This window comes from Anolis carolinensis, chromosome 6, assembly GCF_035594765.1.
Source record: "Anolis carolinensis isolate JA03-04 chromosome 6, rAnoCar3.1.pri, whole genome shotgun sequence".
NCBI classification, from domain to species: Eukaryota; Metazoa; Chordata; class Lepidosauria; order Squamata; family Dactyloidae; genus Anolis; species Anolis carolinensis.
Window position 1 is genome coordinate 95,577,075 of NC_085846.1, and position 25,238 is coordinate 95,602,312.

General features: G+C 41.2%; 1 protein-coding gene across 3 annotated transcripts in view; it reads right to left on the reverse strand.

Moving 5' to 3' along the window:
- fam171a1 (family with sequence similarity 171 member A1) overlaps positions 1-25,238 on the reverse strand; it is a 96,649-nt gene that overhangs the window by 25,623 nt on the left and 45,788 nt on the right. Inside the window, exons 2-5 of one of the 3 annotated variants that reach the window (XM_062958226.1) lie at positions 21,597-21,824; positions 14,088-14,180; positions 3,671-3,829; positions 2,271-2,408 (exon numbers count right to left, since the gene is read on the reverse strand). In XM_062958226.1, the coding sequence (XP_062814296.1) occupies positions 2,271-2,408; positions 3,671-3,829; positions 14,088-14,180; positions 21,597-21,824 (618 nt within the window). Of the gene's footprint in view, positions 1-2,270; positions 2,448-3,670; positions 3,830-14,087; positions 14,181-21,569; positions 21,825-25,238 lie in introns of those variants that run through there. The other 2 variants (XM_062958225.1, XM_062958227.1) reach the window with 2 other exon arrangements.

Sequence of the window (25,238 nt, forward strand, 5' to 3'; positions counted from 1 at the left end):
ACTAATTCATTGAACCCAGGCAAAGTGCAGAATGTGCCGAAATTGGGAAGGTAATTTCACAGAAGAAATGGACAAAATGCAATATAACATTGGCAACACCTTGAGAATGGGGCTATTATAAAATGGGCAGATCGATCAGTCCGACAACAAATTAAGTGCCAAAGGCCTTTTGAAAGAGCCAGGTTTTTAAGCTCCTACGGAAGGAGAGGAGGGTAGGGGTAGCCTGATCTCTCTAGGGAGCGAGTTCCAAAGCCGGGGGGCCACGACGGAGAAGGCCCTCTCTCTCGTCCCCACCAACCGCGACTGCGAGGGTGGTGGGAGCGAGAGGAGGGCCTCCCCCGACGAGCGAAGAGAACGTGTGGGTTCATAGGGGGAGATGCGGTCTCTAAGGTAGGTGGGTCCCAAACCGTTAAGACTATTAGTTGGAATTAGGCAATCAATGATATTCCAAAATGGTATACTGAATTCCAATAATTAAATAGGTTATATTTCCAATATGATTTTACAACAGAGGCCTTAACAGTGAAGACTCTTAAGCCCCACCGTAACATTCGGAATGGTCATTTTGCAGCTCTGCAGAGGAAAAAGTATGATCTTTCTTATCATCATACCAGGGCATCAGGGATCTTTGACAGAGGAAGGGAAATATCTCACAAAACTACAAATCCCTGAATCAGACAACAATGAGCCATGATAGTTAATGTGGTATCAAGCTGCTGTAATTCTGTAGTGCGGATACCACCTTTCCCTCATAGACTCAAACAGCAGACTCACCATGAATAGCACAAATTGAAATATATATATACTTTTTTAGACTATACTATTGACCATTGCTAGGGAATCCAGGAGTAATAGTTCAAAAATTATCTTTTTCGAGCTGTGGAGAGATTCTCTTTCCTCAGCCTGTTTTTGTATTGCTTTGTTTCCTTTTGTTTGGCAAGTTGCAGATTGGCTCATAATTGAGGGTTGTTTTTTTTTTTTGGAAAGTGAGATAAATATAATAAAATAGACATTATTCCTATTGGGGTCTTTCTTATCATTTGTTGAATGTTCTTATCTCTTTTCAACTACTGATTACTTTCACGGTATTTTAAATTGCCTTCATACTGATTTTATCTACTTTCAATGTGGAACGCTTGGGCGTTCCATGATATCAAATGGTATAGAAATATTATAAATAACGTAACACCCTTAAGCACTGGGGTCTAAACCTGGCCATGCATGGGCTTTCTGTGACCTGGAACAAATATGATTTTCCCCTTTCTTTCCTGCTACTTTTAATTTTATGTGTCATGGTGAATTTTAACGTAAAAATAATATTTTAAGTATTCATTCTATGTCAGTGATTCTCAACCTGTGTGTTTTGGCCGACAATTCCCAGAAATCCCAGCCAGTTTATCAGCTGTTAGGATTTCTGGGAGTTGTAAGGCCAAAACATCTGGGGACCCACAGATTGAGAACCACTGTTCTATGTGAAGGATAAAAATGTTTAATCCAACAAAATAAACTGTGTGCAAACATTTATTTGTATTTCTTTGGGATTTATTGTTTTCTGCAATTGTGCAATCAGATCTATGACATCTAAAAAGGTTTTGAACCACTGCTTACAACTCTTCCCAATTAATGCATAATTGCAAAAGTAGGGTAGCGAAGATAGCTGACAGGAGGAAAATTTCTCATTTAAAATGCGATGCTGAAGTTGAGTTTTTATGAATATCATGGACCACCAAAAAGATAAATCAATGGGTCTTAGAGCAAATCAGGCATGATCACTCACTAGAAGTGAAGATGAATAAACCAAGGCTCTCGTGCTTTGGACACATCATGAGAAAAGAGTGTACTGTAAGGTATAGAAAAAAGGAAAAAAGACTGCATTACAGATGGATCAATTCAATCAAGGAGGCCACAGTACGGAGTTTGCAAAAACTGAGCAGGACAGTTGATGAATAAGGATTTCTCATTCATAATGTTGTCCCAAGTTGAAGTCAGCTTGATGGGGAAAAACATCAATAAACATACCAAACACTAGAAAATCAGATCTTGGATAAAAGCAGTGGAAAATTTAGGGTCTGACTTGCCTTTTATAAAACACAGAAGTGACCAACAGGTAGGCATTCTAAAACTTGCACCCAACTGTAAAATCCGGAGAGGAGGGCAGAACTATCCTGTTCAAAATGTCCATTGTAAATGACTATGGAACCATTCCAATGAGACGTTATGATTGCATTGATCTCCTACATATCTGGGATTGAAAACCAGAGACTACTTACCAAATTTTTGGTCAAACCTCCAAGCAGGCACATGAGTAGTGTGCTTCAAGTTGCTGGTTGTTGGAAGAGGCACTGTGACATAGATGGGCCCATTCACGGGCACGGGAGTCCCGTCGCTTCTGAGTAAGTGAACACTAACTGCAGTGACAGGAGTAAGATCATACCTAGTGTTATTTCCTGTAAGCAAATGAACAACATTTGTGAAAATGCATAAGATACAAAGTCCAAAGTAAGTTCAGAACAGAGAGACATCACACAAATAACTATTGTAATCATTTTATAAATATCTTCCTGCTAGCAAAAGACAAGACAGACCTGACAGTATTTTGCAAATTCAAAACATGTGGCATTGAGTTACAGTTTATCTCTAGTAAAAAAAAATCTCCTCACAAATTAGTGCTTTGAATGCAATTTTCCTGCTTTTTCGCAGGGGATTGGATTGGATGGCCCACGAGGTCTCTTCCAGCTCTATAATTCCATGATTCTATGAAATGTATTTATTTTAAGCTGTCTAAAGTGCATACCTTGTGCTCAATTCAGCTGATCATGGGTCTTTCAGATGAAATTATCATTGATCATGCAGTGTCTTACAGTTATCTCCTGTATTCTACATTAGGATCCCATCTATCAAGTGGTGACCAAATTAAGTACTGATTGTTTAAGTGGGATGGGTTTTCTACAATGTACTGGATTCTCTATTTGTAATTTTTGTTGCTTTTTAAATTGTGCCAGAAGCAACTTGAGAACATACTGCAAGTTGCTTCTGGTGTGAGAGAATTGGACGTCTACAGAGACGTTGCCCAAGGGACGCTTGGATATGTTACCATCCTACTGGGAAGCTTCTCTCATGTCCCCACAAGCTAGAGCCGACAGATGGGAGCTCGTCCCATCTTGCAGATTCAAACCGGTAACCTTCAGTCAGCAACACAACCTTCAGGTCAGCAGTCCTGCGGGCACAAGGGTTTAACCCATTGTGCCACTGGGGCTCCTAATTTTATGTGTTACTATGGTTTTTTTTATAGTTTATTATTTTTAAATAAGATAATTACTTTTTAACCCCTTTATTTTGTGAATTTTATACTTCTAAAATCATATGTTGTAAACTACCATGAATCCTGAATTGGGCAAGATAGAAAATTTTAAAAAATCATCATTATCAATAAATAATGTTTTTCCATGTTAATAATGGAACATGGAATTAGGGTTTAGATAATTTCTCCAATTAGATAAAATTAGATAAAAGGTATGGAAAAGGAAAGTATCTTTGGATACAGAGAAATATTTTTCTAATACAGTACTTCTTAAGCCATATACATTGTATCCATTAAGTGATTTGCCAAGCAAACTTGTCCCTAAAGATTAACACATACTTTTAAGAATTACAAGGTTAAAATGTTTACCAGTTCCATTGCCATCATATCCTTGTAAATAAGGAAAACTATCCACCTCCCATAGTGAACTAGCTGAAGTAAGAAATGCTGTGAGATCGCTATAGCTGGTATTCTCTGGCAGTTTCAGAGCTCTCCTTTGAAAATGAACTTTGGGCTGAATCCGTGCACCTAGCAAGAAAAGCAGATAGACATGAGATTCTCCTTCCAGCTGGAGCAAATGTTTTATAGATACACACTTATCGCCTTGGCAGCAAACCTTTTTTCCCTTACTGGATTTCATTTGTGAAATTTGCAAGAGATGACCAGTGCTAATCACTTGCGTAATTTATTGGATTCCAGTGAAAGCACATACAGACACAAGACAGCCACCTTTGATAACAATTACAGTGCAAACCTGTACGAACTGCTAATCCCTGATGAGTTTTCTGGGCAAGTATATACAGGACAGTAGGCAGAGTTCGGCAACAAATTAACCAGGGCTATGGAGTTGGATTCAGTTTTGGCGGAGTTAGAGCTGGTAGACATGTACTGACTCTAACTCCAGCTTCAAAATAAAAACATATAATATTACAAAAATGGTAAATATTTTATGGAGAGTGAGTGTGCTGTTGTGGTTTGAACATTTGACTTGGCAGACCAAGGTTTGAAATCCCGCTCGGCCATGGAAGCCCACTGAGAAATCTTGAAACAGTCGCATTTTCAACACAGGATGCAGTAATAATTAGTTCACTACATCATCAAAGGATTACACATTTCAAAGTTCTCTTCCAACTCAATTATTGTTCTATGGCATCATCTGACGCTATAAATGATTTGAAGAGAGGTAGGAAATCATAAAACAAAAATATTATTCAATTCTGTTGCTTTATGTGATTCATTGTTGTACTGGACAAAATCATCTACGGGAAATCACTGACTCAGTGGCTCGGACCATCTCTTAGCTTGGAGACAGGTTTAGATGTCATGCAATTCCAGGACTCCATAAAATGGAGTGTGCTAATTGGGTAATGTGGATAGTCTCGGAGAAAGATTCTGACAAACAATATGATATACCTCTGACTTCTGAATGGCTCTATATCCAGATCAGCAATAGACTTCAATGGCTAGTGATCTTCTAAGTGAAGGAGAGCCGCAATTCCAGAAAACCAAGATGAGAACTCCTGGTTGGACTCTTGGTTGGACACCAACACTCAGAAAACTCCACCAGCACAGGCAAGGGTTATGTTGGCTGGAAAACTCTGGCAAAGTCCACCTCTAGCAAAGATGCATCTTTGCTTAAGATTTATATGATGGCGAAGAAATCATAGCCTGAATACTAAGGTGTCATTGGGTTCCTGCTTGTATGTGTCTAATGAATAGTAATCACTCCAAACTGGCAAGAGTAACTTAGATATATTTGTGCTGCGTAGATTCAAGCAATCCGCCTGTCCTATCACACACAAACAAATCTTCAACTGAAAATCCTCTGTGGGGCAGGTCACTCCAACGATTTATCCTTTCATTCAGCTCTCAAACAACAATGACAAACTTTTGTTCAAAACCACTGAAGAGTATTGGAGGCTTGTGAGACTTGGCAAGATCAGAGAGGGCTTCCTGTAGTATTTATCATGGTAGGTCCCATTAGGCATCTGCTTCTGAAGCCAAAAAGCACTTCTCCACAAATTCATACCATTAACAAAGCTTTGCTGCAAACAAGGCAAGGCTCCATCTGCAAGCTTTTGCGTCACATGCAAATGAAGATTTAAAACAGCTGTTACTGTATTCCCCTGAGCTCTTTTCTCAATATGTGTAGAACCCTTTTAAAAAGAAGCTTTCTGATCAAGGCTAACTCCTTATTATGAATTATGGAATGCAATTCTAGGGTGGCCAATTGATACCTTTTAAAGCTGTTCATTCAAATAAATAGTTTTCAGCTTGTGTAACCACTATTAAGTCCATAAGAGTAGGGCACTTCATTTACTATAGAACCAGGACTTAACACTTTTTCACGTGGCATAGAATCAGGATTAAATACCTAAGCTTAGGAAAACCTTTACTTCCACCAGTTTCCAGTCAATTAGAATTATTAATTATGGGTGCATCTACACTGCAGAATTAATGCAGTTTGACACTACTTTAACTGCCCATGGTTCCATGCTAAGTAATCATGGGAGTTGTAGTTTTATAAAGTCATTAGCCTTCTCTGCTAAAGAATGCTGGTGTTTCACCAAATAATAACTTTCATAATTCCAGTGGATTCATCACCAGGAAAGCAGATATCCTAAAACAAGCTATGCTTCCTTTACAATTCATTCTATTTTAGTTTAGAGCTAAATATTTGGATCCAACAAACTTACCCATAATCCCAACAAATTAGTCATTGGTGTGATTGATTGAACTGGAATAAACACTAGAAGCACCTGACCTAGAAAATGAACTATAGTTTCCTACATAGTTTGCACTTTTGGTCAGTCCTGAAAACACTCCTGGAAATATCAATTTGCAAAACTTGAGCCAAGCTAACACTTTACCTTTAAAGCAAATGACAAGAACATGTTGAAATAATTACAGCAGCCTTTTGAAACAAAATGTGAGTGAAAACAAGTTGATAGTAGCTAGACCAATATACCTCTCCAAAAGGAAAGGATTCATGTTTAGCTAGTTCCTAACCCTAAACTGAAAGCACCAATTTTACAAATAAATGATAGTAACTGGGTTGCTGTGAGTCGTCCAGGCTGTACGACCATGTTCCAAGAAGCTTGGCCATACAGTCCGAAAGACTCAGAGCAACCCATTGATTCAGGTCATGAAAGCCTTTGACAATAAACAATAGTAACTACCAAGTAGTTTGCATACCTCCCAAGCATTCATATTGGATGTATGACAGTACTGCCTCTACTCAAATGAGCAGAGTGAACAGGTTTGCGTATGGGTAAATACACTCCTTTGCATATAGGTGAATTTGCATTGCACTCACAAAAGCAACAGAAAATATAGAAGAGCACTGTCTAAGACAACCCAGAACCCACTGATATTACCATGTAATACAGTTTGACACTGCAATACTGTATATGATCAGTATGGACTCATACACAGACCTGCATTATATGAGTATGGCAGTATAGATGGGCCTCGTTGTTGTCTTTTTTGACCTATAGTGACCCTAAGGCAAACATATCACTGGGTTTTCTTGGCAAGATTTGTTTAGAAGGGGATTACTTTTGTTTTTATCTGAGGCTGTGGGAGTGTGACTTGCCTAACATCGCCCAGTGGGTTTCTATGGTTGAACAGGGACTCAAACCCTAGTCTACAGAGCCATAGTCCAATGCTCAAACCAATACACCACACTGGGTTCAGACAATTCATTACCAGCCTTTTACCATTCTCTGCTGCTGATAGTCAATTAATACTGCGAAGCATAAATACAATTTGGGCTACTTTGATATATAATCCCTTATCACAAGGTGTGGACAGTGGCTTCAGGCTATAACAGCACTACAAACATAAAATTGTTATCATGGCTTTCTACCCCCAAGGAATTAAGAAACTGAAGCATCACTATAAATTGCTTGCAAGAACTCCAACTTCTGGAAGGTAGGACCATTATCAACCATACCGTCACCTCTGGTAGATAATCCATAAATGTCACGACCCAGGCTACAGAGCACCAATAACCATACGCAGAGGCCAGATTCTATCTAATATCTTTATTAAGGAAATATATAAGATTAATAAAAATAAATGTAAAAGTTAGTTCAGAAGCAGACCTTTCAGGAAAGGTCAAAATTAGTCCAAAAAAGCAATGTCCAATATGAGATATTATGATCCAAAGTTGTAATCCAATAACCGAAACACTCACTTTGCCAGGCAAAGTGAGGGGAGATGACAAGGTCCTTTAGTCCATAAACTTGAGCAAGGCTAGGAAATAACTTGATACTTGAAGCAAGGCTTAAAACGTGGAACAAGGTAACAAGGAACAAGAACAAGGTCCGTGGAATAACTTGGTAAAATCCGTGATACAAGGCAAGGTATAGTCCTGGAAAACAAGCAAGGTCCGTAGGTAAACAAAGGCTGGAAACTGGAGCGAAGGCTGGAAAGCAGGGCAAGGCTTGAGCAGGAACGAGGCTTGAAACGGAGCGCGCTGTCCAGACACAACTCGCTCCGGAGGCTGACGAATTGACTCCGCGAAGTTACTACGCGGGTAAAACACCTATATAGAGTCTAACTTTCTCGCCGAAGCAGTTCTCTGGGAACCAGAAACGAAAGCTAAACTCTGGGACCAGATGTTTGACTCCCTAAAGATTCTCACGGAAAGCAGTCTTAATTGGCTACATTCTTAGCTGCAATTCTAGCACTCCTGCGCGAAGCTGCTTCCAAACCCCTCTGTTGTTTACAAAACTCACGGCGCAAGAACACGGGAGATGTGGGCTCTGGGTTTGTTTGACATACTTCTGGGACACAACTTTCTTGCAGGTGCAAGGTTCCCAGATCTGCCTGAGAAAGATCTGGCTGAGAAGATTCCAGTTCTGACTGGGAAGGTAAAAAACCCAAGTTTTCTTCTTCATCAGGGATTACAATGTCCTGAGCAGGACTACAAGGCCCATGGGTCATCACACTATCCCCCTCCTCAAGGCCCCTCCCAAACTGGGGCCCTCTCCCCGAGGCGCGAGGTCGCGGCTTGGCGGGATAGGTCTGATGAAAGCGACGGGTTAGATCAGGAGCATGGACTGTAGAGGCGTCTTCCCAAGAGCGTTCCTCAGGGCCAAAACCCACCCAGTCAATGAGATATTGTAGGCGGCGGCGGTGAAAGCGAGAATCCAAAATGTCCTCAACCTCGAACTCCTCCTCCCCATTCATCAAAACAGGAGGGGGGGCCGGTTGGTCTGTATCAGGACGCACACCATCCGCCGGAAGGAGCAGGGAACGGTGAAACACTGGGTGGATGCGCATTGAACGCGGAAGTTGGAGTTTGAAAGTCACGGGGTTTAATTGCGCCACCACTGGATAGGGGCCAATGAAACGGGCATCTAACTTCCGGCAAGGGCGGTGGGAGGGCAGAAAGCGAGTGGACAGAAAAACCCGATCTCCTACCTTGATTTCGGGGCCCGGCTGGCGATGTTTGTCAGCGTGGCGTTTATAGTCCTCCTTGGCTTGGTCTAGTTGCTGGAGCAAAAGTTGTTGTACCGCTGTGAGTTCCTGCAGCCAATCCTCTGCTGCGGGAACTTCTGAAGTTTCAATGACAGGGGGAAAGAAACGTGGATGGAAGCCGTAGTTTGCAAAGAACGGCGTTTCTTTTGTAGAAGCTTGAACTCCATTGTTATAGGCAAACTCTGACAGTGGTAACAGAGAAGCCCAATTGTCCTGTTGGTAGTTTACATAACAGCGAAGATACTGCTCCAAAGTGGCATTGGTGCGCTCCGTTTGCCCATCTGTTTGGGGATGATGAGCTGAAGATAAGCGAGAGTCTATGCCCAATAGTTTTTGTAGTGCCTTCCAAAAACGAGAGGTGAATTGAGATCCACGGTCTGTGACTAAACTCTTGGGCAATCCATGTAGTCTGAAAACATGTTGAAGGAATAGATCTGCAGTCTCTTTGGCCGTGGGAAGACCTTCACAGGGAATGAAATGGGCTAACTTGGTGAAAAGGTCCACCACCACTAGGATCGTGGTGAATCCACAGGAAGGTGGTAGGTCAGTGATGAAATCCGCAGAAATTATTTCCCATGGCCGAGATGGGGTAGGAAGGGGATGCAGAAGCCCTGAGGGCTTCTCCCTTCTTATCTTGGAGCGCTGGCATACTGGGCAGGTGTTGACATATTTTTCCACATCTTTGCGGATCTTGGGCCACCAAAAATCCCTTAGGATCAGATGCATGGTTTTAAATAGTCCGAAATGCCCTGCTGGTTTGCAGTCATGACACAGACGAAGCGCTTTCTCCCTGCCCGGTCCGGGTGGGATATAAACATGATTTCTATAGCATAGCAGTCCATCTTTAAGCGAAAAGGGAAAATGCAGACCTTGACGAAGTTGGTCCTGCGCCCAGGCATCTGCTTGCTGACTAGCCCTGATTTCTTGAGCACAGATGGGTCCTGGAGTAGAGGAAGTTGAACCAATGGGAGTGGATTTGGTGTTCCCCACTGTGAGCGTGGCAAAGTTCTCGGGTTGTAGTAATTGGGATTCAAAGGTCTCCTTGCGTCCTGCAGCGTATTCCGGTTTACGTGACAGGGCGTCTGCTTGCTTGGTTTGGGCTGGGGTCACATAATGAATTTGGAAGTTAAAACGTTCAAAGAACAAAGCCCAACGTTGCTGCCTCTGATTTAGTTTGCGGGCAGTTCTTAGATGTTCTAGATTTCGATGATCAGTGTGGACTTCAATGGGAAATTTGGCCCCTTCTAGCCAATGTCTCCAAGTTTCAAAGGCTGCCTTTATGGCCAGTAGTTCCTTTTCCCAAATGGTGTAATTTCTCTCTGGTGTGGTTAGTTGACGGGAGTAAAAGGCACAGGGATGAAGGTGGTCTCCCACCGGTTGTAAGAGTACAGCCCCAATTGCCACATCAGAGGCGTCCGCTTGCACAACAAAAGGGGTTCCAGGATCTGGGTGCTGTAGAATTGGCTGGGACGTGAATAATTTCTTTAGTTGCTGGAACCCTTTCTCTGCTTGATCAGTCCAGCGGAAGGGTTGTTTTCCACGGATGCAGCTAGTGATTGGGTCAGACCAGCGGGCAAAATCTGGAATGAACTTGCGGTAATAGTTCGCGAACCCCAAGAAACGCTGCACCTCTTTCTTGTTAGTTGGCGCCCGCCATTCCAATACTGCTGAAACCTTGGCTGGATCCATGGAGAGCCCTAGAGGCGAGATACGGTAACCAAGGAAATCTACCTCTTGTAGATCAAAAGCGCATTTTTCCAACTTGGCATAAAGTCCATGATCCCGCAATCGTTGTAACACCATTTTGACGTGGTTCTCATGTTCTGATTGTGATCTAGAAAACACCAAAAAATCGTCCAGGTAGATTATCAAGAACCTATCTAGATAGTCCTGAAAAATGTCATTGACAAAATGCTGGAACGTTGCGGGAGCTCCGCATAATCCATAATTCATAACTCGGGACTCGAATAATCCGAATTTGGTCTGGAAGGCGGTCTTCCACTCGTCCCCTTCTCTGATGCGAACTAAGTTGTAAGCCCCCCGAAGATCCAGCTTGGTGTAAACCTTGGCTCCTCGAAGCCGATCCAGTAGATCCGAGATTAAGGGCAGGGGATAGCTGTTCCGCTTGGTGATATTGTTCAATGCTCTGTAGTCCACCACCAAGCGTAGTTCCCCTGACTTCTTCTTCACAAACATCACTGGGGAGGCGGCTGGGGATTGAGAGGGTCTAATGAATCCCTTACGAAGGTTTGTCTCTATGAATTCCCTGAGAGCTTCTTGCTCTGGTTCAGTCAGGGAGTATAGGTGCCCTCGCGGGATCGGGGCCCCCTCCACCAGGTCAATGGCACAGTCATAAGGTCTATGTGGGGGTAATTTCTCGGCTTCTTTTTCATTGAATACATCCCAATACTCGGAGTACTTCTTGGGCAGGGTGATGATGGGCTCGGTGCCTGTGGCATGGCAGACCTTGGCTACAAGGCAATGGTTTTGGCAGTACTGTGAAGCAAACTGCAGTTCTCTGTTGGACCAGGAGATGCTTGGGTCGTGGAGAGTCAGCCATGGAATTCCCAAAATCACAGGGAAATGGGGAACCTCGGTAACAAAGAAGGAAATCTCTTCCATATGTTCCCTTATCCACATCCTGGTGGGTTCCGACCACTGACTTACGGGGCCCGTCTTGAGGGGGCGGCCGTCTATGGCTTGCACCACACGGGCATTCTTGAAATCATGATATTGTAATCCCAGAGAGTCGGCATACTCTCTATCAATGAAATTGTTGGTGGCTCCGGAGTCTATCATGGCGTGGATCATGACGGGTCCCCTTTTTGCTGACCATAAGGTGACCACGAGAAGGAACAGGACCCCGGTTGGCGGCTCTTGAACGGGTTTTTTGACCGGGTTGGCGAGCCTCTCTACGCCCGGTCGTTGGCTTCCCCCGCCGGCTGTGTGCCAGCCGGCTCAGACGCCTTCGTCTCCGTGGAGGACGCCGCCGCAAGACGGGCGGCGGGCTTCCCTTTGGCTGGGCACTCTCTGGCGAAGTGGCCCCCGTTCCCGCAGTACCAACAGAGGTTTAAGCGTTGACGACGGGCCTTCTCGGCGGCATCTAATCTGGGACGCACGTTGCCCAACTGCATCGGCACCTCCTCGCTTCCTCTGGGGTATGGGGTTGGTGGTGGGGGTCTCCACACTGGACGTGGCTGAACGCTGGCGGGAGCGGGGGGTTTTGCCCCAGCTCTACCGCTCTGGCCTCGAACCCACTGTTTCCTGTTGGCAATCATGACTTCAGCCCGTAAACATTGATCAATGAGTGCTTCGAGGGTCTGGGGAGGATCCACCTTGGAGATTTCCTCCAGCATTTCGATGTTGAGACCCTCCCGGAATTGTCCTCTGAGGGCTACATCATTCCAGCCGGTGTTGTGGGCCAGCACTCGGAACTCGGCTATGTACTGAGACATAGGTCTGTCTCCTTGGAAGAGGCGACGGAGTTTGTGACCGGCTGCCTCCAAATTGTCCTCGATTCCCCAAGTCTCTTTAAGGTGGTCCAAGAAGCGTTGCGCGGATCTTAGGTGTGGAGAGGCTTGGTCGAACAGTGCCGTCGCCCAGTTGGCCGCTGGCCCGTCTAGAAGACTGTAAACCCATGCCACCTTGATGTCTTCTTGGGGAAATTCGGCAGCACGGGCCTCTAGATAAGCTTGGCACTGGCGACGGAAAACATGAACCTTAGAAGCTTCTCCAGTAAACTTGGTTGGCAACGCCATGGCCGGTAGACGGATTCCGCGTTCCTTCAAACCTTTTATTTCTCCATCCTGGGCATTGAGCTTATCACGGATTCGATCCACCTCATCCTTGTCGATGGTGTAGGTAATCGGCTGGCCGCTCGGCCCAGGTACGGTTCCGGTAGACATTCTGGCCGAGGTTAATTGGTGCTTAGGGTGGCGGAGTCAAACTGTCACGACCCAGGCTACAGAGCACCAATAACCATACGCAGAGGCCAGATTCTATCTAATATCTTTATTAAGGAAATATATAAGATTAATAAAAATAAATGTAAAAGTTAGTTCAGAAGCAGACCTTTCAGGAAAGGTCAAAATTAGTCCAAAAAAGCAATGTCCAATATGAGATATTATGATCCAAAGTTGTAATCCAATAACCGAAACACTCACTTTGCCAGGCAAAGTGAGGGGAGATGACAAGGTCCTTTAGTCCATAAACTTGAGCAAGGCTAGGAAATAACTTGATACTTGAAGCAAGGCTTAAAACGTGGAACAAGGTAACAAGGAACAAGAACAAGGTCCGTGGAATAACTTGGTAAAATCCGTGATACAAGGCAAGGTATAGTCCTGGAAAACAAGCAAGGTCCGTAGGTAAACAAAGGCTGGAAACTGGAGCGAAGGCTGGAAAGCAGGGCAAGGCTTGAGCAGGAACGAGGCTTGAAACGGAGCGCGCTGTCCAGACACAACTCGCTCCGGAGGCTGACGAATTGACTCCGCGAAGTTACTACGCGGGTAAAACACCTATATAGAGTCTAACTTTCTCGCCGAAGCAGTTCTCTGGGAACCAGAAACGAAAGCTAAACTCTGGGACCAGATGTTTGACTCCCTAAAGATTCTCACGGAAAGCAGTCTTAATTGGCTACATTCTTAGCTGCAATTCTAGCACTCCTGCGCGAAGCTGCTTCCAAACCCCTCTGTTGTTTACAAAACTCACGGCGCAAGAACACGGGAGATGTGGGCTCTGGGTTTGTTTGACATACTTCTGGGACACAACTTTCTTGCAGGTGCAAGGTTCCCAGATCTGCCTGAGAAAGATCTGGCTGAGAAGATTCCAGTTCTGACTGGGAAGGTAAAAAACCCAAGTTTTCTTCTTCATCAGGGATTACAATGTCCTGAGCAGGACTACAAGGCCCATGCCCAATAAATAGCATGGGCAAACAATAACATTCTTATGTTTGGACCACAGGAGTCCAAATGCCACCATACATAGTCAAATACATTACTTTGGAACATTAACCCAGAAAAGCACTGCTTTTAGATGGAGAACATCTCAATGAATTGGTATAATGGCCTAAATGTAGTTGTTAGTCCCAAACTACAGAAGACTCACCAAATTAATGGGAATCTTGGTATGTGAATTCCACAAATTCAATATATTTAGTTTGCATTTAGACTAATGACTGCACTTCCCATGTCACACATACACAATTTAAATTCTTAAACCAAGTGATTTGTTACACAAGGGATGGATATAAATGATCACAGCAACACAAAGAAGGACATTTTACACCTGAATGCCGACATACCTTGAAATCCTGAGACTATTTGTACAACATCTTCGTACACCATTAGAGTAGCTGAACGTTCAGGCAGAAGACCAAGGCTCAGAGAAGAGAACACTGTAGAAAGAAAGCTAATTAAGTGAGAAGTATTTTCCAAAACAAGAAAAGCAAAGTTTCCTAGCACAAATACTTAAGGTGATACAGGCATAATCAAGTAGTGTATCTACGAAAAATGCCACATACATGGTTTTCAATAGTTTATGTGCAAAAATGTCTACCTATATTGGTATGTACAAGAAACAATAATCTTAAGGTATCAATAATGAAGGAATCCTGAAATGAGGAGGGGGAAAATAAGGCACAATGAATACACCCCTTGACCACATCTTTGTGCCCTCCCGAGCCCCCCCCCCCCCAAACGATGTTTACATTTCAGTATTTCTTTTGAAAGGGCAGAGGCTGCCTATCAATATCTTCCTATTAGAAAGCACAGGAATATTTCATCTAAAAATTATTTTTATGTCAAAGTGGTTGGATACAGAAAGAGAAAACGGGAGGAAAAACATCTTCCACAAATAAAACATGTTGTTGCCAGTTAGGAAAAGGACCAGCTCCACTTTAGGATAGCTGTCAATTTAGACCGAATTCAGTCAAAGCTCTTCCCTGTCCAACAAATATAGCTTAAGTTGTTCATATGTAACTTTGAAACAGAAATCTCTCTTGTTTACAATTGGTGCAATTGTCTGAAAACAGCATACAAAATTCTGTCTTGCCTCCCATACTGGGAGAAAGATGGGATATTAAATAAATAAACAAACAAACAATTGTGCAAGACATTTGAACCATTACAGATAAAATCTAGGAACCAAACAGCCAAATAGACAGGGGCTCTGAATCTACGGTAGAACTTGAAAAGTTACTTTAGAAAAGTAATTGGTTATTGTGATAGTTTCAAGCAGTAGCTCTTGTAGATATGCTTTTTAAAAAGCACTATAGCCAAAACATCTAAAGCATTCTAAAATCTGAATTTTCATGCTAACAGCTGCCCACTTCCATCTTTGAGACTGTGGCTGCAGCATTCCTGCTCATTTGTTTGTAAGGTGGAAGCAGGCGGTTGATGGGCTCCTCAGAAAGAGGGTGGAGAAAGAAGCAAGGATGAAGAGAGACATGAGGATCTGCAGAATGGCTGGAGGCATTGATTCATGCTGTATTTGGATTCCTGCCATTGCACTAAGCCTCAATCTTTCTCCAGCTTCATGTCTCTTTCCCAACATAAACAGCAAACAAATGAAGCACTAGGCTGAAAAGAGAAACCAGTACACCCACACAAAGGGTAACAATAGACTGATTTTACTAAAGAGTAACAAAACGGCAATAAAATTTCTCTATATAAAAGTGAAAGTATGTTTTTCTGTCTGTTTGTACCACAAAGCCTGTTGCTAGGTGAAGTGGCCCTCTGCAATGTCACAAAATTGGCTGTTGTGTGGCAGAGAATGCAAAAGGTCCTGCCTTAAATTACATTTCTCAGAATGCAGTGCTCAATATCAGAAAGCTCAATGGCATTAGCTGTTTAGAATCAGTCTAATGATAATAAATAAAATTATTGAATCTGAAAAGAGGACTAAAGTAAGTAGCAGTATAAATCTGTGCTAAAATGAAGTTACGTGGTTATGTGTCATAAAAACAGACAGACATTCAAGGGGATTGCTGTTGTTGCTTTTTGGGGGGATAAATAGCTTTTGTTTAAACTTTTTAAAATCCCCCAAAATCTGTAGATGTGTGAATCTTTCAGAAACTTCTTGGGATTGATGCCCTGGTTATCTTGTGCATTGTACATAAAATTCAAGTAGATAGCTCTTGGTAGATTTTAAAACATGTTGTTTATAAAAACATCAAAAATTTCCCAAAAATCTGTGGATAAGTGAAACCTTCTAAAATTTGGTGGGCTAACAGTGGTAAATGTGTTCTACCATTGTAGCAAGTTTCACTCAAATAGTTTTTAAAATGAGGGAGAAAGAGACCCCTGAATTTTCCCCAATTATAGTAATTATGCGCTATTACTATAACAAAATAGTAATGAAATTCCGTTACTCTTGTTATACTAACAAATTTCACTAACTATACTTTAGAAACACTTTAGAAACGAAATGCCAGCGCCTCCAGCTCTGTAATGACTTTTGAGCCATTTTAATGGATCACACACCCCTAAAACAGTAATAAATATCATGTTTATACTTGGACCCTATCTCCAAGCTAGTCCATTATGCAAATACATGTAATCCAGAATCCAGAAAATAACCCATAGGTGGTACTGGAACCAAAATGTAATGAACACAGATTTAGATCAGCCCTTCAAATCTGAGGATGCAGTTAATAGACTTTTCATCACATTCTGTACTAAATTCTAGAGGTTAGAAGAAAAACTTAGAATTTTCAGAAACAATTGTTTCTTGGATTTTCTTGAGAAAAGCGAAGGAGCTTTATGCTTGTCTGATCATAAACCTACAAAATTTTGTTATTTTTGAAAATTCAGGATCCCCCCCCCCAATTCAAAAATTCTTTACAATAAAACAGTAAATGTCTGCTAGTATGCAAAACTGTAACCGATATCCCCCATCAGTACTCATTTACACAAGCCTTTTCTCTAGTACAGTTGTAACACATTTAAATTTCCGGAATGCTCTGTTAAGCAGTAATGAATTCACACTATAAATCAAAATCTTCTCAAATTACAGCTGTTCCATCATAATAATTTTCTTCCTCATATGCAGTCCCAAACTAAAAGCGCTTATCAAACATAATGTATTACAAGCAGAATGAATTATGGAAGAGGCAGTGCTGAAGGACAGAATTAGAGTAATTCCTTCTTTTTCGCACATAATTTTAGCTGAAAAGAGGGGAAGCCAATGCAGATCTTTGAGCTTGAGAAGGAAAAATATATATTGCAGTGCTTTTCTCCTTAATCACCAAATCAAAGAAGCATAGGTAATAAGTGTTCTTTTTAAAATAATAATAATTTGATCCCCTTTTTGTCAGGCTTTCATGATATTTGTAACAATTAGTAGAAGTAATTAAGAGATATATTTTAAGTTGTTCATACAGAAAAAAATGCACAAATAACATTCGTCACAGATATTAAGGCTGCAATTATATAGGACATTACCAGAGTAAAAAGTAAATATTTATAACACTGGTCCTCAACCTGTGGATCCCCAAATGTGTTGGCCTTCAACTCCCAGAAATCCTAACAGCTGGTAAACTGGCTGGGATTTCTGGGAGTTGTAGGCCGAAACACCTGGGGACCCACAGGTTGAGAACCACTGATCTATAGGATTGCCTTGTCTCAAAGTCTGTTTTAAAAATCAAATCCAAATCCACCTAGTTTACTATTGTGCTGCACATAGTATACTTTTAATATCTTTCACTGTATTTTAGTTTTTAGCATGCTCTAACAAAACTATAACTAACAAAATAAAGGGCAAATAAATTTGAATATTTATGAATATGGAGTTTGCATGTTTATAAATATGGAAAATCTGGTCAAAAAACCAGATAGAAATCAGATTACAGTCATTTTCCCATACATTGCCTTCCCTCTTGTTGTCTTATATAAGACAAAACGTTCTGGTCAATAAATCAGGACATGCATGAGTAGTGTGTAGGTGAATGTAGAAGGTATTTGAACAAAAAAGCTATAGATGTAAAACATAATTAACTTCACCTTCTAGGTATGCATAAATTAATCTATGAGTAATTGCTTCTCAGAAGCCAGGAATTGAAAGCTAAGTGTTTTACAAATTGTGACTTGTCTGAAAGCTCTAAACCAGTGGTTCCCAACCCGTGGGTTGCGAGACCTAAAATAAGGTCAGTGAGATATGCGGGGAAAATTGGCACGAGAGGTGCCTGCTGCAGTTGGAAAGCGAGAGAGAGAGAGAGAGAGGAGAGGGAGAGAAGAAAGGAAGAAGACACCAGCACAAGCAGATGGCGACTATTGGATGGCATAAATTCTGTATCAGAAACTAGAGCAGATGTGGTCTATCCAATGCAATTTTCTGACTCAGTACCCCAAATAACCAAACCGAATCTAAAGTTGACCAAAACTGATAAAGTTGACCAAAGGACATTTTTTTTCATTTCAGGAATTACAGTTAGGGTGTACATTCATCTTGAAATGTCTACATCTATACAAATACAGAGGGGGAAAGATATCAATGAAGAGTAAGATTGAGAATGTGGCTTGAAAAGAAGAGGGAAAGGAGGAGGAGACCAAGGAAAGAAACCTGGGGGAGAAGAGAGGTATATAAATAAAATAAATAAAATAAAATAAACCTTTTTTTATTAGGGATCCAGTGAAAAGAAGCACGAGTAGGAAGATCCCACCCCATTGCCCCTTCCTTGCCCAAAACGGAGAAAGAAAGGCAACCCTCTGTCTTTCCTCACCTTTTCCTTGAACATCATTCAACAACAGTGTGGGAGAACCTGAAGAATGTGGTGCATACACAATTTTGGGCACTTGGATTAAAGTGGTGGCCATATTTAGTATTTACTGCATAAGCCTCTCTACCGAAACTATGGTGGACCTTTCTAATTAGGACGGTGACTCTTTTACAATAAGATCCTATTAAAAATGTCCGTTACCACTTCACTAGACCTCATGTGGTGGTTTGAATACAACTTCAAGAGTTCTTCACTCTTGAGGACTACATTGTTTAAGTGTTAAGGCATTCATATGTATATTAATTTTTTATAACCTCATCAGTAGAGGCAAGCAAAGTTCTTGTTTAACTCACAAGTCCCCTTCTCCTTTCTGTTATCCCAGGAATTTCTCAGGCTCCCAAAGTCACTTCAGTGAAAGATGACAGTTCTTTGCACACTAATACATCTGAAATATTTTAAACATATGTTTTGAATTAATTTATTCTCAATTCTTAAAAAGCATGAATGTTCACCGGAATTGTTCATTCTTTCTATATTTCCTTTTATTCTCTCATTTGGCCGTATAGCAGCGGGTCCAAGTGCAAACCAGGGAACCAAATAATGGCTCCCTCTCACTGAAAGTGATGGCAAAATGCCTAATGAACTTGATGGAGAGTGCTCAAACAAGCATTTCTTTCACAGATACACGCACTCGCTTCAAGTGCCTCCCTCTTTCAAAAATACTTGGATATGTCACAAAACCTAGTTCAGATTTCATTAACTTGTCCAAACCTCTCCAGATGTAGTTCTTCTTTTAAAAAAATCAATATTAGGAGGAAAACATCCATAATTCTCCTCACCCAGCTTTAATTGCACACTTAAGTGCCTCCTGTTCCTTTTACCAAACATTCTATTAAGAGTAGACAAAATAGTAATGTCTAATGTCTAGTATTCCTCAATATCAAACTGATTCCAGGATTTTCTATGTACAATAGTCACCTGCACAGTGAAACCACATTTTTCAATATTGGTTTGAAACTGCATAACATGGTCAGTGTAGATTGCCCATAGACAAAAAGGTATCTCTGTTGCTAATAAAAAATGAGAAAAATGTTGGATTTGTCTAAACGGCAATAAGTTGTTTAAGCATTCATACAATGTCTAAAGACAATACAGGTTGAGTACACCTCATCCAGAAATCTGAAGAGCTTGGAAATCCAAAACTGTCTATATAGGTGGCTGAGGCTTTTGCTTTCTGATGTTTCAATGTACACAAAGTTTGCTTCATGCACAAAATTACTAATAATATTGCGTAGCAAATTTCCCTCAAGCTATGGTGAACTGTGTATAAAAAAATAGAAATAAATTTTGAATATAGACTTAGGTTCCATCTCAAGATTATATCCAAAAAAAATTGAATACAAAATTAGTCTCAAGCATTTTGGATAAGGGGTACGCAGCCTATATAGAAAAATGTCACCTTAAAGACCAAATGCAGGGAATTCAGTGAATGTGTGAAGGAGTTAAAGCTTAAGTATGCATGCCCTCCTCCTGACTCCCTGCAAATGCCGGCTCTGCATCTCCTTCCCAAACTCCAAAGAAGATTTTCGTGTGCGCAGGTGAACATCTCACCTTGAGTAGGATATCTGCACTATCAGGGTTTCAAACTACGAGTAGATTCTGTGCATGTTCAGCTGAACAAGTTCAGAATCCCTCTTCAGACTGCCCTGCTCAATGGAGAAATAGGGTCTGTGACGCTGGAGCTGAGGCTGACAAGGTTGTCCTCGTGCCCACGCCATCATCCCAGGGACGGGTAATCTCTTGTCCTTGGCGTGATCTCATGTAGCTTGGTTTTTGAAATGCTGTACATGTGATCTGTTTGTGGATCTGCAAGAGTGATCTGTCCCTACGCTAACACTCCACCAGGTGGGGGCAGAGAAAGAAAAAAGCTTGCAAAAACAGAAAGCAAGAAAGGTAGCAGAAAGAGGGGGAGGGCTCACACACAGTTTTTTGTCCCATCAACAGCTCGCTTCACAATTACCCTAAAACTCAATTGACTTTCAACAATTTACTGCTGCGGGATTTTGGTTCTCAGTAAGAAAAAAGAAATACTTTCCACCCTGGGTGTTTAACTCCCCCTTGCTTTCATTAACCTTCTATCATCTAAGGTTCTCCTTTGAGCAGCTATGGGTACAGATGGGAGAACGGTTTACATGAAAGAGAAAGGAAAGGAGGGAAATATAGGGTTACAGCAGGGCCAGACACCGAGCCAATAAAAAACTGAGTCTGCAAAGAAAGAAAGGTCAGCTTCCTTCTTCTCTTCACGGCTCAATGAATGGAAGCCCCTCAGGAGGAAGAGCGGAAGAGGCTGAGCAGGGTTAAGAAAAGAGTTATCAAGAAGATTCAGGAAATGATGGAGAGGGACTCAAGACAAAAGGTTCTTAATTTACAACTCTGCAAATCAGAGCAGGACTTGAAAGAAATAGGCCACCAGTTGACCTAAAAGTATCACCCTTTGACCTGCAAGACTTTGGTTTGGGTGGACCCTTGATTATGGACAGTCTCTATTGAGAAGGCAGGACTCTTCACATGTTCATAAGCCTTATGAAACTTTATGTAACTATTAAAGCCTTATGAAAATAGGCTCAAATTAGGGTATAGGGCAGAGCTTTCCAAACTGTGTGTCACGACACATTCGTGTGTTGGCTGCAGTGGGTAGGGGTGTCACGTGAACATGATGGGAAATGACAAAAATCTTGGAAATGTATATTATCTCACAAATCATGTATTTAAAATATGTAAATGAAAGGTTTTCATGGATATATTGTGTCCTCATACACTTCGTTATTACAGTTTATCTATGTGTTGTTATCTCATTTCACCATCAGTTTGCTAGTAAATCCGAATTACTGTGTCACAAAATGATGCATGTCTAAAAAGTGTGTCATCAACATGAAATATGTAAAAAGGTCCAGTATAGGGAGTGGCTTTATTTTTATATTTGACACCTGTTAATCCCCAGGTTATCAGTCTGGTTGTTTAAACAGTTTTCTTATCACCCACACCTACCCTTTAGAAGTGAAATCTTACCTCAGAACAAAAATAAAGATCTCTTACCGGGCAATCTTATAGGTCTCCACGGTGCAGAATTTGGCACGTAAGCATGCTTAGTCGCAGTAACAATCAGCTGACTGCCCAGCTTATACTGAAACTTGATGAAGGCAGTGCCGTCTGCCCCCGTGGTCCCGGAAGCAATGGGGCTCTGGTTGGTGAAAATCTCAATAAAGGCTTCGGTGACAGGCTGATGGGTGCTGGCATCACTGACATGGACCTTCAGAGTCACTTCTGCAAGAAAAATACCACAGGTCTTGGTTAAGCTCAGTGCCGGATTTAGGACAAATGAGACCCTATGCTAGTTAAGTTATGAGGCCCCTTCCTTGGGCCCTGAAGGAAGTAGGTCCGGTAGGCTTACACTACCTGTTTTGTGGCACACTCAACTATCAACTCTATCATTATGTCTGGAATCACTCCAAAACAGAATGTCTTCAAATTTAAATTTCACCATATAATCCAAGGCCATCATAAAAAAAAGTTTTTTGGCAGGAAGATAGGTCTCCCTGGCAAACGGGGCCCTGCGCTTGAGCACACCTGAGCACAGTGGCACATCTGGCACTGGTTAAGCTTCATTGTCTCATGGTTGCACACAACAAATGCAGTTGACAGAAGAAACTAGGAATGAATAATCTCTCAAAGGTTCAATGTGCCAGGAACATAGACAATAACACCCCATCACCATGAAACCTATATCCACAGTTTCACTTACCCATACCTAGGGAAAAATTGACTCTCTAGGAATTTGCTAGGTCCTCAGAGTGATTTTATGGTATGCTTCCACTAAAAGTTACATGGGTTTGCATTGGAGGACATAGCAAATAGCTAAATAGCTAAATGGCTAAATTTTCATAGTACACCTATGAAACTACTTTTCGTAAGATCTGGAAAGAAATAATAAAGAACATGCAATTCCATTTCAGGAAGTGGAGGGATGAAGGTGCAAGCCTTTCCTGCAAACAGGTTACTATGAGAACAAACATTCCTTCAAAAACTAATCAGTCCTCCATATCTACAGATTTTGTATCCATATATCCAACCACTAATGGATTGAAAATATAAAAAACAAAAAAACACTTGATTTTTCCATTTGATATAAGGGACACCACTTTTCTGTGCCATCATATATAATAGAAATTGAGTGTCCAGAGCTGTTGAAAGATTACACAGTTGGTAAAGCAGCTAGATAGTCTGTTTTCCATAATCTTTGAAAAGGATGTGATCCCCAGCTTTCCCTTAGCTGAGAAATACAGTCCCCAAGTTTATCCATATGAAAATTTCAAAGGAAATGCAGAACTTGACAGAAGTTCAGATAAATGGATCTAATGTTTATTGCTTAACAGAATTAGACTGTGTTGGAGGAGGGAGGGCAAAGGTGAGAATGGGATAAATTAGATTTGACAAGACAAGGCCAAGTTCAAAAGGCAAAAACATGCTATGGAGACTAACAGAAAAAGACTACTCATTTGGGGTAATGGTACCAGTTTTACAAATGTGGAGGCTGTGCCCATGACATGGATACTGTAAACTACATATTTACAGTATGGTCAATTGAATTCGTTGTGTTTTTATACTGCTTGTCATTTGTTTTTATTGTTTTGTTTTATATTTTAACTTGTTTACATTATGATTTTTGGGCTTGGCCCCGTGTTAGCCGCCCTGAGTCCCTTTGGGGAGATGGCGGTGGGATACAAAAATAAAGTATTATTATTATTATTATTATTATTATTCATACTTCTGGAGGGGAGAAGAAATTTCACAGATAAGATATTCACAGCAAGAAATGTTAATGTCAAACCAATAGCATCATCCCACCACTCCCATGACAGAGCATAGGAGAATTCATTCCAGCACTACACATCACCTTATTCTATCTATATTAACAAATGTAGGTTACAGTCAAAAGAGACCCATGGTTCTCAGAGATTGCTATTGCTATTACAATGTATTTTTAGTAGATTCTCCACCAGATTCTCATAATATTGAAAAACAAATGAATAATCACATCAAAAATGTCTCTCTGTGGTGGCAAAGATGAAAGCTTACTGCAGACAAAGAAATGTTGGTGTATAATATTTTTTATTTGGAACAGGTTTTGTCCTGCCCTAGGCTTTGTTTTTAGGGTTAGTCTGGAAAAAGGACTGTCATAAAAGAAAACTAGGAACAAAACTACTCAAGTATGCCCTTTGGAGTTTTTCCAATGTACTTCTGGATTACAAACATGGTTAACAAAGTACGAAGCATCAAATAAATACCATACTTTCATGCATCAGTATATGGTGGTCTCGCCACATGGAAAAGGGTTAGGGATGCAGGGTTCCTGCAAATATGGGGAAACTACCGCTATCAATAAAAGAAAGAGAGAGAACACTTATCTAGGCATTTGTAGGTCCTCCACCACAATTCTATGGTCAACTTCTGATGATAGCTGACCACAGAATCACACTGGAGATTTTGTCTAGACAGCTAATTTTTCTATCATGTGTAAGGCAGCAGTAAATACAGCGATCTGTAAATAATTCAATCTGCAAATATGTAACCTGAAAATGTAGAGGAGCAACTTCTTCTGTCATTTTAATGACATATTTGATGAACCAATTTGATCTTGTTTTATATTAGCTTTCTTAGCACTGGGTGCAACACTGCAGCACATGCGAAGACAACAGGTTGAGTGAAATGAGATTGTTCTACAGAAGCACCTAAATGTGCATTTTTATTTGAAGTCTCTCGGCCCTTAAGAATGTCTTATGCAATTTTGTCCTTGCTAAAAACATATCAACACCACTTACTATATCCATCATGTTCTAAAATTCGCTCTAAGAACAAGTACTTGCTGTCCAGATTTTTCTGCCTCCTACACATGCTCCATTCTCCAATGGCACCATAGCAACAGCATATGATTAAAACAGCAGACATTCACCCTCCTTGGGCTCTTGTGCTGTAAAAATACTTCCACCACTTCGTGCAATCAATGCAATTTGCAATCTGACATGCTTATTTATTTAATTTGCACTCTGCCTTTATGTTTTAAAAGATGCTCAAGTCAGCTAAGATCAAATATAGATTAAAATCAAAAGTTGGTATTAAAAATAGGAAATAAATTAAAAAGTACAACAAAAGACACCCATCCAATTATGTTCCTTTCAAAAGAGATGGAAGAAACTTAGATGTAGGAAACTCAGCCTCCTCCAGCTATAAGTTTCAGAATATGGATCCAAAAAGCTCTCCTGTCACACCCCACCAGCTATGCCTCCCATGTTGGAAGAGCAAAAGAAAGGTTTCCCACAAAAATATTAAACCAAATGCAGATTCATATAGGGAAAAGCAGCCTTGTTCACAGTCCCTATAGTGGTGCAATGATCGCTCCAATCACTAATTTGATATATAGACACAGCACTGTCACTAGATCTCAGTCAGGTATGCTTAAAAAGCCACACACATTTATATAGGTCACTTCAGTCACTGAAGAGACAAAAAGCTCCAAGTATCTTGCAGAGAACATCCCTAGTTATTATGAGATGTGTCAACAGAAGTGACATGTGGGCATTTGACACTGACTGCCTACACTCCCAGAGTAACGTTGGAAGCAATATATGACTATCCATGGAGAGATAAAGCTGAGTGAATTTCTGGTAGTGGTGGGATATT